Source organism: Pongo abelii, chromosome 5 (assembly GCF_028885655.2).
Source record: "Pongo abelii isolate AG06213 chromosome 5, NHGRI_mPonAbe1-v2.0_pri, whole genome shotgun sequence".
In the NCBI taxonomy this organism is placed as follows: domain Eukaryota; kingdom Metazoa; phylum Chordata; class Mammalia; order Primates; family Hominidae; genus Pongo; species Pongo abelii.
The window spans coordinates 37014429-37030357 of NC_071990.2; the positions used below are offsets into that span (position 1 = coordinate 37014429).

The following is a 15929-nucleotide window of genomic DNA, read 5'->3' on the forward strand; positions in this document are numbered from 1 at the left end:
GACCCTCCAAGTCACCCCGGGTTCAGAATGAAGAAGGGGGTGTCCAAGGGCACCCCTAACTTTTATTAATTCTTGACTCCTCTCTTTCTCTCATACTCCATATTAAATCCTTCAGCAAAACAGATCCAGAATCCCTCCTCCTCCTCTCCTCCTCCCCATACCACCACCCTCTTACTTATAGGATGCAGCAGTCTCCTAACTGATCTCCCGCTTCCTTCTGCCCTTGTGCCTCCAGCCCATACCCAGCACGGCAGTGACTGAGCCTATCAGCCTCAGAGAGATCATGCCTCTCCTCTGCCCAAAACGCTCAATGCTTCCACCTCCCCCAAAATGAAACCAAAAGTCCTCACGAGAGACCGCAAGGCACTCATGATCTGGCCTCCAGGTCATCTCCTACCCTCCTCCCTGTCACTCGCCGGTCCCAGCCTTACCAGCCCCTCGCCATTTCCACCTCAGGACCTTGGAGATGGCTGTTCCTTCTACCTGGGACACTTTTCCCCAGATGTCCACTCCCTGGCCCTCTCCCTGGCCTCTTCAGGTCTCTGCTCAAGTGTCACCTCCTCAGTGTGATCTTTTCCAAGCAGCCTATTAAAAATTACAGCCTCCCCCAATCCTTCCTATCCTTCTTCCTGCCTTGATTTTCCCCCAGAGCCCTCTTCGCTACTAATATAGTCTCTATTTAACTTATTTGTTCATTGATGGGAGGTAGTACAGCACAGATTGCCAAGGTACCAATCCTGTGTACCTCCTGCTAGCTATGTGATCTTGGGTAAGTTCCTTAACCTTAGCCTTAGTCTCTTCGCCTGTAAAATCAGAGCAATAATAGTTCCTACTTCATAGGATTGATGTGAGTATTACACAGGTGCTATCGATATTATGATAACTATCCTCAGTGTTATTATTACTAAGGCCCCTTCCAGCTCTGATAGCCCAGTGCTCTATGATGCTAGGACGTACAGCTATAAGAGGGGCTCCTGACAGCTGTAGAGGGCAAGACCTGGGCATTTTTGATTGGCGCAAAAATGAGCACTGAGGATCCCTAATAGAGTCCAGAGCCCAAGGGACGTTGTGATGTTTCTAATCATGTAAAGTTTGGCACTGTTATTGCTCCTAGTGACTCAGCCACAGGCCGACACTGGAGAAATTGGGAGGAGGGAAGGAAGCCAGGGCAGCCCCAGCCAGGTAAGGACTGGGGTCCCTGGGCTGGATCCTGCCTCCCTGAACACCACAGAGCTCAGTCTTGGCTCTGGTTCTCCACTCCAGCCTGTGGGTTGGACTGCACAGAGGAGCTGGGATTTGATCCCGGGGGAAACATCTCCAGGGCCCTCCATAGGCCCAGAGTACACACAATCCCATTCCCCCAAGGAGACTGGGTGTTCCTCAAGGACAAGGCTGTGGCTCAGAGCCCAGATTTATGTCAATGGTCCAACCTGGAGATACCTCTGCCATCTTGGTTGTATCTTTGGTCCTCCAGACCTACGTACATTCTCTTTGGTGAGGAAGAGGCCAGAGAGTATGAGGGTCGTGGTCCCAGCCAGGGCCAGACACCACAGCCCTTAAAAGCTCTCTCCTCCCACCCTGCTCCTCTGCCCATCCCCCAACTCACCATTGGAGGCAGTGAAATCAATGGCCACAGTGAAGTTGATCTGGGTCCTAGAAGAGGGAGAACAGCAGGGGAGTCACCTGGAGGGAGTCAGGGCTGTGGGAAGGGGGACAGTGCTAGACATTGGCTACCACCCTGGCTCTGCTGCTTGCCAGGTATGTGGCCTTGGTGAAGTCAGTCATCTCTTTCTAGTTCTGGAGAGCTGAGATAGTAATGCCAGCTATGTCACCCTAAAAGGATTAATGAGCGTCAGAAGAGTTATGCAGTAGGAAAGCTCTTTGAAGATGATTGTGTTCTGTGTGGGCATGTGGCTATGGTCACTTATTTCCTCCACAAACCCTACCCCCTGGGCCCATCTGAGTAGGCTGGGTGAGGTTGGGTCTCATTGGATTGCTGACTCAAATTTGGAGTGAGATTCAGGACGAAAACTCATTTGACAAAAAAGAGAGTCAAATAGACATTACGCATCTCCTAAAGAAAGAATAGAATACCACCCATGAAGTTGTCTTACCAAAAAATTGAACCTGATTCTGATTGAGGCTCCAGAGCTGTCTAGTCAGTTACAGGAAATACAAGGGACAGAGGAACACATTAAATGACACCACAGGAGATGCAGCCAGCAAAATCCAGTCTTTGGGAAACTCTGTAGAAGCACTACCAGAGTCAGCAGCAGCACCATCTCCTGGGAATATGCTGGGCCTCTCAGACTCTATCTAGCTCTCCTGAATCTTTTTTTGAAAAAAGATTTGCTCTGTCACCCAGGCTGAAACGCAGTGGCGTGATCACAGCTCACTTCAGCCTCAACCTCCTGGGCTCAAGCAGTTTTCCGACCTCAGCCTCCTGAATAGCTGGGACCACAGGCAGGCACCACCACATCTGGCTAACTTTTTTTTTTCTTTTTGCAGAGATGGGGTCTCATTATATTGGCCAGCCTGGTCTTGAACTCCTGGGCAAAAGTAATCCTCCTGCCTCAGCCTCCCAAAGTGCTGGGATTACAGGTGCGAACCACCACATCTGGCTGAATATTAGATTCTCTTGGTGGGGTACAGGAATCTGTGTTAGCAAGCCATTCAGGTGCTTCGGGGGGATGAATAGATGAAAAGAGAATTAAGAAACCAACCCACCAATCATAGCCTATGGCTCTTGCCTGGATTTCTGACTCAAACAAACCAATTTTAAAACTATAAGATAATTGGGGAGATATAAACATTTACTGGATATTTAGTGTTAAGGAATTGTTAATTTTTTAGGTGTGGTTATGGTATTGTGGTTATGTTTGATAAAGAGAGAGTCCTTATGTTTTAGAAAGACATCCTAAAGCATTTGGGGATAAAATATGATGGCTGGGATTTGCTTCAAATTGGATATTGGGAGCCTGAGGTGGGAGGATCGATTGAGACTAGGAGTTCAAGGCCAGCCTGAGCAACATAGTGAGACCTCAAAAATAAAAATAAAAAACCCACTAAAATAAAAAAGAATAATAAATGACTGAATGAAGGGTGGAGTGTATGAAACAAGACTGGCTATGATGTGGTAATGGCTGAAGCTGGGTGAAGGGTACTTGGGGGTTGATTATACGTTTTCTCCACATTTGCACGTGTTTGACGTTTTCTATAATAAAAAGTTAGGTTTTGAGGATTCAGATTCAGGGTTGAGACTTTCTGAGGGCTTGGCCATTCTAGGTTCTCTGCCGGGTCCAGACAGAACAAAGCTGACAAACACAAGTCCATGATAAAGTCTAGTCTTATGGTTCTCACATGGCAGTGAGCATAGAATCACTACAGGTGCTTGCTTAAGAAGATTCCAGGGCTCCACCCCAGAAATGCCAATTGAGTTTGTCTGGAGTGGTGCCCAGAATCTACCTCTTGAAAAAATGTCCACTGCCTTCATCCAGGGATTACGAGGACAGGAGGCTGGGATCACACTGGGGAAAACTCTGTTCTAGTAATTCTTAGTTAGGGCTATGGATGATGTAAGATCAGGCAGGCCTCACCTCACTTGCATTTAGCAGAAGGTGCCTATCAGAAACCACAGCTCTATCAGTGGAAGATCCCTATCACAAACACAGCAGAAGGTCCCTATCAGAAACCACCTGATCACAGCTGAGCTGCTGCTCATGGAACCCTCACCCCCAGGGAAATGTCAAGGACATGGTTAGCAGGAGACCCAAGCCAGGGTCTTCTGGCCACAGACAGTCATCCCCACCTCTTTCTCCTCTTCTGCTGGCTGGGGGCAGAGCATCCAGAGGATTCCAGGCAGTAGGATAGAAGGAGCCACAAGCTAGCAAGAGCCTGGGTCCCTGAATGACTGCGTGGATCATCTCCCCACCCAACCCTGCAATCCCACAGATGAAAAACAGACCTTTATTTGTATGAAGGCTTGAGGTTAGGGAATTGTGTGTTACAGCAGTTGACCTACCATACTCATCTGCTGTTCGTTGTCACCCCCGCTTCAGTGTGGAATATACAACGCATGTCTTTGTTAAGAGGTAGGGAGACATTTGGAGGGTCAAATCAAAGTCCCACTCCCAGGGCCACTCTTGGGAAGATGATTCTGGCCTGTGGAACTATACTGGAGGGACACTGTTGGACTGGCTCTTCCAAATACAGGGTGAGGGGAAAGGCAGGCCTTACTCTAACTAGTCCTCCCCTGCCCTGGGTTCTGAAAAGCCTTGGGAAAGGAAGCAATTGGAAAGCAGATCCTCTTGTGGGAAAATTACTCGCAGCAGCCTAGTCTCTCCTGCCTAAGGGTAGAACACAGGCTGCTGAGCAACCAGCTCCTCCTCTGACAGTGGGGCCAAAGTACCCATACCCTTCCTCCTGGGTCCAGGTGGGCAGGTGAGGGAGGCCAGGGAGGAGAGAATCCCTAGACATCAGCTTCCTGCCTGGGCATGCATGCCAGGCTCTCAGTCCTTGGAGCCAGCTCCCTCACTCAGGCTCTCCAGAGAGTTTAAAGAGAGGGCTGGCTCTGGGGCTATAACCTGTCCAGTATGGGTGGCACCAGCTTAGCTCAGCCTCTGAGGGCTCCTTTTCGATGAAACCTCACAGCATCCAGCCCTTTAACTCATCAGTCTCCATCTTCATCCCACCCCACCCGCTAGCTGCGAGTCAGGCAGGCTAGACTGATTCATTACTATAGAATGAAAGGCCGCATGTTATGGGAGAAGGAACCCTGCCACCATCTAGGCGTGTGGCTTCAGGCAAGCTCTGTAAAATGGGGATAACTGTTCTGATCCTGCCCACTGTGTTCTGTAAGTTGGGGGTACTATGCAAATGAAAAAAATAAACAGGATGGGCTGGGCGTGGTGGCTCATGTCTGTAATCCCAGCACTTCGGGAGGCCGAGGCAGGCGAATCACCTGAGGTCAGGAGTTCGAGACCAGCCTGGCCAACATGGTGAAAACCCGTCTCTACTAAAAATACAAAATCAGCTGGGGGTGGTGGCGCATGCCTGTAGCCCCAGCTACTCTACTCGATAGGCTGAGGCAGGACAATTGCTTGAACCCAGGAGGCGGAGGTTGCAGTGGGCCGAGATTGTGCCACTGCACTCCAGCCTGAGTGACAGAGCGAGATTCTGTCTCAAAAAATAAATAGAATAAAATAAAACAAAATAAACATGAATAAAAATAAACAGGATGAGGGGTGTTTGAGAGCTACCAGGTGCTGTGGACTGTAAGGGGCGGCTGCTTAATGGGATTGAGAGGGAAGCAATTTTGATGGGGGAAGAGTGCAAAGGCAGGGTCTGGAGTCAGCCCACAGGAGGGGCAGGTAAGAGCAGAGGAGCCCCTGAGTGACTGGAGGCAGGGTGTGTGTTCAGTGGGTACGAGGAGAGCTTGCAGCCTTGAGACTGCAAGTTCAAGGCAGCAGGGAGTGGTGTCATGGGAAAGTGAGTGTGGCTTCCCAGGACCTGACTTCTCCCTCTGCCCTGGAGAACCAGGCAGCCAAGGGCCCACTTGGCTGGGATGAGCCTTTGGCAGCTGCTCCTGCCTGTCTCCTTTCCAGACAGGTGCAGTCACTCACCTGCGGGCTCTTGGCTGCCCACGCCCTGACCTGGCACCTGTCCTGGCAGGCAGCACACTGGGCAGGCCCTACCCTTAGAGCCAGGCTCTTTCCATGAGCTGCTGGCTGGGGCCTCCTGGCTCCCCCATCTGTCTGGGCCTAGACACTGTCCCTGGTGGTTCTTTCTGCTCCTTAAACCCGTGTTTGACCACCTGCTGGCCCCAGGACCAACCCCTGGCTTATCCCCAATCCCACTGCCCTTACAGGGCCCTAATAACAGTGAGCAGGTTAATCACTGTCCCCCTCCCCCAACCAGACAGATCAGAGGTGTCAGAAGCTCAGAGCTGGAAGGAACCTTAACACTTACCTACTCCATTCTCTTTGTGTACAGAGGAGGAAACTGATACCCTGAGAGGAAAAATGACTCGCCCAAAGGAATCCAGCAAATTAATGGCAAAGAGAGGCCTAGAGCCTGGGCCTCCTGACTCCTATTGCAGGGTTCTTTCTACCTCCCCAAGCCCTTGGCTTTCCGTCACAGAGTCCCTACCAGCTCCAGGTCCTGTCTCTGCATGGAGACCTGACATGGCCCAGGCCAGCCTCCTTGGCTCAGGAGTTCCCTCCAAGCTGCTTGGGATCTGGGGATGTGCGGGGCTCTGGATGAGTTGTCTCAGCCCAGACACCAGGGTTTGCTCAGAGCCCAGCACCACAGCCTTCAACCAGGGCTTTGAAGAGGCCAGGGTGGGGCCAGAGCCGGTCCTGTCGGTGTGTGGGGCCCTTTCCCTCTCCCCAAGGCCCATGAAATCAGTTGTATCTCTTCTCACCCTCCTTTGATGTAGTCAAGGAAGGTGCACTCTGACTCCACAGCAAAGGAAAGCAGGGTGACCTTGAAAACAAAAGGGAGCTTTGTCAGTGGGGAGCCTGGGGTCAGGGGAGATGGGTTATGATTCGAGAACTGACATTGACAGAACACTCGGCATGTGCCAGTTTTGCATGCATGACTGCATGCACTGCCCACACCACCCCATGAAGTACTATTATTATCCCCACTTTATAGCCAAGGAAACTGAAACTCAAGGAGGTGATGCAATGTGCCCAAGGACACTGCCAGGGCAGAGAGGAGATGTGAAACCAGGGTGTGTCTGACTTCAGAGCCTGCACTCTTGACCTTGATGGAAGGGTCCCATCTGTGTCAGTGGAGCTGGGGTCCAAGCCAAGGGTGTTAGTTTCCTCTAAGTGGGCACTGGCTCTTCAGCCCCAGGGACCTGGGATGGGGTGTGGAGGACAAGGGGGCCCTCCTGGCACAGGCCTAACAACCTGCCAATGCCAACCAGCTTCAGGCTTCCATGTGCCTAGAGCTATTAGTCCTGAAATGTGCCTCTTTGGACTGTGCTTATCTTAAATCTTACCGGTCCCATCTCATCCCTCTCAGACCCAAGACCCTGCCTCATGAGCAGCCCATCCTTTCCCCGGAGGTAACTGACCACCCCAGGCCCCCTCCCCCAAGCAGAGGCCTTTTAACCTATGCCCTGGCAAAGTTAGCTTTGGCTTTGCCAAGACAGGCAGCTACCTGGCAGCTCATTATCATAACAATTTAGAATCAAGGAGACAAGTGAAAGCCTGGCATCCTAGGCCAATTAAATGAGGCAAGATTAGGGCAGAGGACCTTTCACCTGTGTAAGAGAACAAAGTCCTCTCTGGTAGTTTGGGAGCCCCCTATTCATGAAGATTCAGCCGTTTTTACATGCTCACTGGGAGGGCCAGGTGAGAGCACCACCCTTACTTGGCAGTAAGACCCCCACCTATTGTGGTTAAGGTGTTAGGCACCTGGATGAACCACAGGCCTCCTTCCAAGTGTGGCAGCTCAGACTCACTAGGAGTGGACCACGGCAGTGGCTTCAACCCTGACTGATGACCATGAGATGCCCTGGGGGGCTCTTAGATCATCCTGCAGCCCAGACCCATTATAGCCGTTTCTGGGGCTACATGAATGTTTCAGAGATCTATTTTTTTTTTTAGCTCTTCACGTAAGTCTAATCTGCAGACAGAGTTGACCACTCCCCATTCCAACCCCCAGGATGAAGCAATGCCCTAACTGCCCTGACCATATGGGTTCACCCAGGGGCTCGCAGGGTGAAAGCAGACTTTCCCCTACTCAAAGTGTAGTGCTCCTAGACCAGCAGCATCAGCATCACCTCGATGCCCGGTAGAAATGCAGAAATGCAGATTCTTGGCATTTTCACAAGATCCCCAGGGGATTCTGCACACTGTAAGGGATGAAAAGCACTAAACACAGATTCCTGGGCCTCCTAAAGTGGAATCCCAGGGAACTGGCCTGGGCGTCTATATTTCAACAAGCTTTCTGCATCCTGGGTGATTTTTCGTGATGAAGATGGGGGAATGCTGGAGTAAAGGAAAGTCAAGAGACCTGGGCCTAGACCCGCTCTGTCTCCAACTCACTGTGTGACCTGGGACAAATGACATGCCCTCTCTAGGCCACAGTTTCTTCATCTCTAAAGTAAGAAGGCTGGATGAGATCAGTGGTTTTCGAACCTTTTTATTCCCAGCTGGGGAAGGTGCTGTCTTCCCTAGGGGAATTTGGGAAGGTGTGGGAGGGTTTTGGGGGTTCTCATAATGACTAGGGCTCTACTGGTAGCTATGGGCAGCGTCCAGGGGTGCTAAACATCCTGCGAGATGAAGAATTTTCCTGCCCAAATGCTGACAGCATCCCCACTAAGAAACACCGCAGCCTTGGACAAAGGAAATATGACTCCAAGCCCCAGTCTGTGAAACAGTTACAATCAAAGAAGTGGTGTTCGGTCCCCTTTGAATGAGCAGAGTAATTTTACAGTTCACAAGCTTGCATCTCCCATGTGTCTGTCACAGCTGCCCTGTGCAGTGGCAAGGTGGGGATGATTTATTAGTCCCACTTTACAGACGGAGAAAATGAGGTTTCTCAGAGGAACCCCAGAGGTCCCGAAGACCTCTTCTAGGTCTGGAGATACAGAGTCTGCCTGACTCCAATGACCAGGCTTGGCTGCACCGGCCATGGGCCTCTAGAGTGAGGAGGGAACACAGAGAGGATGAACTTGGGTGTGTTTGCACTGCAGAGAAAGTGGCTTGTTCTAGAAATGCACTGTGAGCTCCACCTCAGGGCCTTTGCACGTGCTGTTCTCTACAGCAGGAATGCTGGAATTCCCTTTCCCCAGTATCCTCAATACTTCCTCTATTGCCTGTCCCTTTGCCCTTTATACTTTTTCCATAGCACTCATAATCAACTGACACACACAGGCATGTGTGTGTGTGTGTGTGTGTGTGTCTGTTTTCTGTCTCCTCCCACTAGAATATAAGCACCAGGGATTTGGGTCTGTCTTGTTTCCAGCTGTATCCGACGTGCCTAGAACAGTGCCTGGCACACAGTAGCACTCAGTAAGTATTTGTTGAATAAACATATGAATGTCCTGAAGACCAGCCCCCAGAAGCCACTAGGCCGGCGTGTCATCCCAGGAAGGTCACAGTTAAGCAGGGGCAGCACCCGTAGCAGCTGCCAGCTCTGGAGTGAGATGTCTTGTTGATCCCATCTCTACCACTTTCTAGCTGTGTGACCTTGGCTGAGTCACTTTCCTGCTTGCAGCCTTGGTTTCCTCTTTCAGGACTAGGGGATGATAATATCTGCCTCTCAGGGCAACAACCTGTGAAAAGCACCGACGTGGGGAATTTCCCAGGGTAGGGGCCCAATAAATACAACTTCTCTTCCTCTTCCTTCCTGCAGGAAGTCCAGTGGGTGTCTCTGCGATTCCTCATGCTAGATACAGCTAGCGCCTGTTGTGTGGTCTGCAAGTCAACTCCCTCCCCGCCACTGTTGCTCCATCTGCCCCACCCCTCCCCACCCCATCTCTCTTGGACGTCTGATTCCCACACTCTGCCCGTGCACACACACAGACGCACGGGCCTCCCTGATACCAGACCTAGCTTGGGGCTCAGAATGTCTACACCCGGCTGCAGAGACCGGGGTGGCTACTCACTGTGCCAGAATTCACGTATTTCTTTTTCTTCATTTTCTTTTTCGGGTTTACCACCTGCAGGAAAAACCAGTTACCAGGTAAGGCGTGCTTCCAGGCGGTCAGGGTGGGTCTTGAGGGCTTCCAACCACCCCTGGGTGTGGTCCAAGCCCAGCCCCATTAGAGTGTGGGGTGTGAAGACCACGGGGCCAGGGGAGTAGGGTTTAAGGAGGATTTGTGGGAGACCGGTATTGAGTCTGGGTTACACAACTGGGTTCTCCCATCAGACCTAGGGTCCCACAATCAACCAGGAATATTTATTTAACCTTCTCTCCCACTGCTCCCCGGAACACACACATCCTCCACCCAGTACAGCCAAAGAAGTCTTGATGTTGCAAAGCGGCCCTGTCCGTACCTGTCTCTCGTGTTGGTTGAGGCTGCTCCCCTCACCCAAAATGCACCCCCTTCCTCTCTCAGCCAGTTCCAATCTCCTCTGTTTCTCCTTTGGGACCCAGCCCAAGGGCTGCCCAGGGCCTCTGAGACTCCCCTCTCCATCACCATCCCTCTTACTTGGCATCAAGACCCTCTTTAGCTATTCTTTGAGTGTAAGCTTTAACTTCCAAACAAGACCTGTGTCAGATAAATTATGGGGCTAGGCTCAGAGTAGGTGTTCAGAGAAAGCTTGTTGGTGGCTAACTCAGCAGTCTCAACCAGGGGCGATTTTACCCCCAGGAACATTTGGTAACATCTGGAGACAGTTTTGGTTTTCACAACTGAGGGAGTGAGTAGAAGCCAGGGATGCTGCTAAACATCCTACAGTACACAAGACAGCCTCCCACGACACGGAATGATGCAGTCCCAAATCCCAGTAGTGCCAAGGCCAAGACTGGGCTAAGTGACGCGAGCCACCCAGCCCTGAGGCTCCCCACGAGACTTCCGCACTTACTCTATTTGTATTCTCATTTGACCCTCACCAGTTTTTCTTTGTTTTGTTTTTAATAAGGGAACTCTAGGCACAACTTTTCCCTAATGTCCCAACAAACAAAGCCAGGCAATTTTCATACCTCCTGTGCTGCCTGTTGGTTTCTGGTGAACTCATTTCCCCTTTCCCTGTCTTTGTTCCCACAGAGGCCGTCAGCTCATCTTTACCATGGTCTCTTCTGTCTGGGTGAGTATTGCTATCTACTTCCAGCAAGAAGGAAACTAAAGCACAGAGACACCAAGTGATTTGCCTAAGGTCACACAGCCATCTGGGTAGTGGCAGGATTAGAAACCAGGTTTCCTGCCCCCGGGCCAGTGGTGCATATATTGGTGCCACCTTGATAACAGATACAAACAGATCTCTTTGACATATATTTATGGGGTGGGTGGAAACATATTGCTTCTCCCCTGGAATCATCCATCACCTCCGTTGGAGAGAGAAGATATGTCCTCAGGGCAAAAAGTGACAAGGGCCACAGAACAAGGGGGATCACAGAAGTGTCAGGGGAGTTAGAGGAAGGAAAGACCACTCTAGGTGAGAGTGTCAGCAAAGGCTCCCCGGAGCAGGCAGTCTTGAAGGCAGACTTAGAGGGACAGGAAGACTCTGGGCACGGAGAGATGGATGTCAGAGGATGTTCTGTGGGAGAAATGCATAGAACCCAGGCCCAGTTTGATGGCAGAACCACAGGGTGGAAGAGTAAGCTGGGCTGGCTGGAGGAGAGCCTAGAATGCCCAGTGAAAAATGTCTGAATGTCACCCAGCGGCCTGCAGGGAACTCTGATGACCCCCAAGCTGGTAGGAGACAAAATCAGAGCAGGCTCTAGGACACTGCGGTCTGGTGGAGGTGAGTGTGAGGGGAGAAGGAGGCTCATCCAGCAAATATTTGCCTGGTTCTGCCACCTAATAATAGCTGTGTGACCTTAGGCAGGTTACTTAACCTCAATGTGCCTCAGTCTTCTCATCTGTAAAATGGGAATAAGAAGTACCTGCCTCCCGGAAAGGTATGAGGATTAAATGGGCCAATGCAAGCAAAGTGCCTAGAACAGTTTGGAATGTAGTAAGTATTATCTGTAAGTGTCTGTTGCTTTTTTCTTAGACAGGGTCTTGCTCTATGGCCCAGGCTGGAGTGCAGTGGTGGGATCATAGCTCACTGTAGCCTCAACCTCCTGGGCTCAAGCAATCTTCCCAGGTAGCTGGGACCACAGGCACATGCCACCATGGCTGGCTATTTTTTTTTTTTTTTTTTTGGTAGAGATAGGATCTTGCTATGTTACCTTGGCTGGTCTCAAACTCTTGGGCTCAAGCTATCCTCCTGCCTCAGCCTCCCAGAGTGTTGGGATTACAGGTGTGAGCCACTGCACCCAGCCTCAGTTGCTATTTTTAAAAATTACTACTGCTACTATTACTGCCACCACGAGTCCATGCGAGAGGTAATGAGGACTTGGGGGTATTGGGACAGGTGCTGAGCTATGGTGAGAACAGCGCTGTCAAGAAGTGACACGCCTCTTGGGCCCTGGGGGTGGCTATAGAGGTTGAGAGAGGGAGGGGTTGGGGTGACCATGTAGACACAGAAGGAAGGAGCTGGATTTGGGGCACAGGTGGGAAGCTCACGTGGGAGGGCTGGCAAGCTGTGCAGGTAGAAACTGAGGGCCAGGGCGAGATGGTGAGAGAGCCCGGGAGAGAAGACCAGAGCACCCTCTTTAGCACTGGAGGACGCCCCCTCCACGGGGTTACCCAGATGGTGAGGTGCTCACAGACACATTCATGGGAAAACAGCTTAAGTAGGCAAGCTGTTAAGATGAGGGCAAAATGGCAGCCCCAGTGCTGCACTGTGCCTCAGTTTCCCAATCTCTCCCTTGAGAGTGTTGAACTATCGGAATGGAGAGCATCTCAAACTTTTGCTCCAACATAACCCTCCCAGCTGGGGAGAATGAACCTGGAGTCCTGAGAGTAACCAAAGATTTGGCCACAAGTATGTTTCTTCTAAGCTTTCTATGTTATCTTTAAATTAGCCTGTATTCCACTTTTCCACTCTCTAATATAACTGCTTTAATGTTAAAGCAATGTTCTGTTCTCAGATCCCTGTTTACCCCGAGGTTTCATGCCCCCAGCCTCAGCCTCTCCAGCCCTGCCACGGTGAATCCCATGCAGGGGGGCCAGCGCCACCTAGGGGCCAGCCCAGGAGCTGCCCCTCCACTAAGTCGCCTCCTTTCTTCTTGGTGGTCAGGTGAGGACAGGTTAGGTCTGGAATCCACCCTCCTGCGCACATTAGGTGGGGTGGGTGGGGGCATCGAGGGGCTCCTAGGAGCCAGGAGCTGTGCTGGCTCTGGGGATGCAGCAGTGAGTGCAACACAACCCCCACCCTGAGGACTTCAAGGTCTTTGAGGGGGTGGATAGTGTCACAAACAGAAAATAGCCAGAGGGGACCCCAGGAGCACTGACAAGTGTCCGCTCCAGGCTCTGGGGTGGGGCGGGTGTGCAGGCGGACACAACTTCCTGGAAGAGGAACACCCACAGGGAGGCTCCGTGGACCAACAGCTCCTACCCAGGAGAAGACAAGAGGGAGTCTCAGGTGGAGGCACCCATATGAATCGAGCCCTGGAGGCTGAGACAGCACGGAGGTTCAGAGAGCCTCAGGTGGCAGGACGGGGATGAATGTGGGAATGGGCAGAGGCAAGGGGCAGGGGCCAGCTCCTAGGGGCCTCCAAAGGCATGTGATGTGTGTTTTATTTACATGCACAGCCAGACGTGGTGGCTCACACCTGAAACCCCAGCACTTTGCAAGGCCGAGGCAGGTGGATCACCTGAGCTCAGGAGTTGGAGGCCAGCCTGGGCAACATGGCAAAAACCCGTCTCTACCAAAAACACACACACCAAAAAAAATCGCCAGGGTGGTGGTGTGTGCCTGTGGTCCCAGCTACTTGGGAGACTGAGGTGGGAGGATAGCTAGAGCCTGGAAGTAGAGGCGGAGGTTGCAGTAAGCCGAGATTGTGCCACTGCACTCCAGCCCGGGTGAGAGTAAGACTCCGTCTCAAAAAAACAAAACAAAAAGCATGCATACACAGATTGCAGGTGGCTGGCTGGGGAAACAGCATCCTGAATGAAGGAGCTTGGAACTTCACCCTGTAGGTCAGCGGATCTCAGCTGCGGTGGGAGCATCTTTCAGTATCTCTTCCCACCTCCCATGTGCGAACCAGGCTAAAGTGGTGGGTGGAATGCCCTAGACAGGTTTTAAGCAGGGGAGCGATGTGGTCAGATCACTATTTTGGTGAAGTACGCTGGTTACTGTGTAGAGGACAGAAGGAAGAAAAGAGGCTGTGGCAAAGCCCCATAAGGGGGAGATGATGAGGTTGGTGGTGGTGGCCTGAGATGAAGGGAACGATGTCAGAAAATGTGGGTGGTAGGAGAGCAGTGTATGGTCGTGGACTGGATATGGAATGAGGGATGGGGATGTTAAATATGACCCCCGAGGTACCCTGAGCCCCCATGATGGGAATATTTGAGATGAAGCTGGCTTGCCAGGAGGAGGGGAGTGCTGTGGGAGGTTTAGCTAATGCATTCAGTTTTGGAAGGCTGAGCCCCAGGAGGGGCCAGCAGACAGCTGGACATAGGAGCCTGACACTAGGGCAATGCCAGGGCCCGAGGCACGGGTCTTTACTGGCTGAAGCCTGTTCCCTCTTCAGGCAGTTTTGATTCTAGCAAGTCCTTCCTGCCCCAAACCGGCCTCCCCCTGGGACTGCCAGAGCTGAGCTCCTTTTTCAGCTGATGGCCTTCCGATGTGTGAAGACAGTGCTTCTGCCTCCCAGTGTGGCACTTTCTCTTGTTGATTACAAAGAAGCAGGGATCAACAACTGAGAAAACAAGTCAATTGAATGCTTTCTGCTCCTAGCCCGAGAGAAACAGCTCCTTCTGGGCCTGTCAAGCACCTTTAGAAGCCAAGCTCCGAGAGATATGACCCCTTCCCTTCACCTCCCTAAATCTCCTCAAAGGAGGCCAGAGAACAGTGGCATCTGCTTCTCTCTGCCTGGGGTGGGGCGGGGGAGCGGGGACAAAGACAGCTTCTCTCTTTACAGATGCAGAAAACAAAGCAATGTACTGTATTAGAGCCCTTTCAAAGAAATTCATCCACACTCCATCTTCACAATAGCCATGTTCAATCTCATTCAGCATGCGAATGTATAACAGACACCTACTGTGTGCCCAGCAGTGCCCTGGCCAGTGAGGGGAGGCAACAGAAAGAGCTGTCACCTCACCGGCCCTTGGAAAGTCTAGTTGGAACACAAGACCTGCCCACTCAGAACTGACATACAGGGCAAAGGAGTGGGGGTAGCATGGGATTCGGATTCAGTGATCGAACTCAAGGCCAGCTCTTCAACTTTGCTGGCTGAGTGGCTGCTAGCGTGAGGACAGTGCCAGGATGATAGGATGGTTGTAAAATGTGAACCTCTGGGCGCACAGTGCTCAGCAGATGGTGACAGAAGACAGTGCTGATCTCTGGGTCAGGCGTTGTTCCATTAACTTATTTAATTCTCAGTTTGCATGGCACAGAGTAGTTCAGAGACTTAGCCGAGGTCACATAGCTAGTAAGTGGTAGAGTCAGGATATGAACCCAAGCAGTTATTTGGGTTATAAGTATCTGCCATTAAGTGGGTTTGGCATGAACCATGACGTCTGTGGAAGTTGAGACAAGAAAGAAAGCACGGGGACAAGAGTGGCTGGGAAGACCTCTCAGAGGAGCAGGACCTGAGCTAGATTTGGAAGGTGGGGAGGGAATTGCAAGAGGGAAAGCACACGGTGGAACACGGTGGCTCAGGCCTGTAATCCCAGCATGCTGGGAGGCCAAGGCAGGAGGATCGCTTGAGCCCAGGAGCTCAAGACCAGCCTGGGAAACATAGTGAGATCCTGTCTCTATATGAAATTTTAAAAATTAGTTGGTCATGGTGGTGCATGCTTGTGGTCCCAGCTACTCGGGAGGCTGAGGTGGGAGGATCGCTTGAGCCTGGGAGATTGGGGCTGCAGTGAGCCAGGGCAACAGAGTGAGACCCTGTCTCAAAAAAAAAAAAAAAAAGAGGGAGAACACACACACACACGCATGCATACACACACACGCTCGCGCACACACGCACATGCATGCGCACGCACACACACACACATGCAGACATTGTCCCTTGAGGGCAAATGCTACTGTTACACCTCCAGAGAGATCAGGTGCTTTGTCCGAGGCTCTCCAGCTCTGGGGCTAGAACAAGGAAGGTATCCTGACCTCATCCTCTTGAAGTTTTCATTCTGAAACAGGTAAGATACTCAGCAGGCCCTGAAACTGTTCTGATTGAAAGCACAAGGCCACCTT

General features: G+C 51.5%; 1 protein-coding gene across 3 annotated transcripts in view; it reads right to left on the reverse strand.

Annotated features, from left to right (window-relative positions):
• The window catches only part of CPNE5 (copine 5), a 100358-nt gene that overhangs the window by 6410 nt on the left and 78019 nt on the right, over positions 1-15929 (reverse strand). For all 3 annotated transcript variants that reach the window (XM_024248360.3, XM_054557438.2, XM_054557437.2), the window contains 3 exons: positions 9623-9676; positions 6422-6483; positions 1607-1653 (listed from right to left, as the gene is read on the reverse strand). In XM_024248360.3, coding sequence (XP_024104128.1) covers positions 1607-1653; positions 6422-6483; positions 9623-9676 — 163 coding nt within the window. The remainder of the gene's footprint in view (positions 1-1606; positions 1654-6421; positions 6484-9622; positions 9677-15929) is intronic.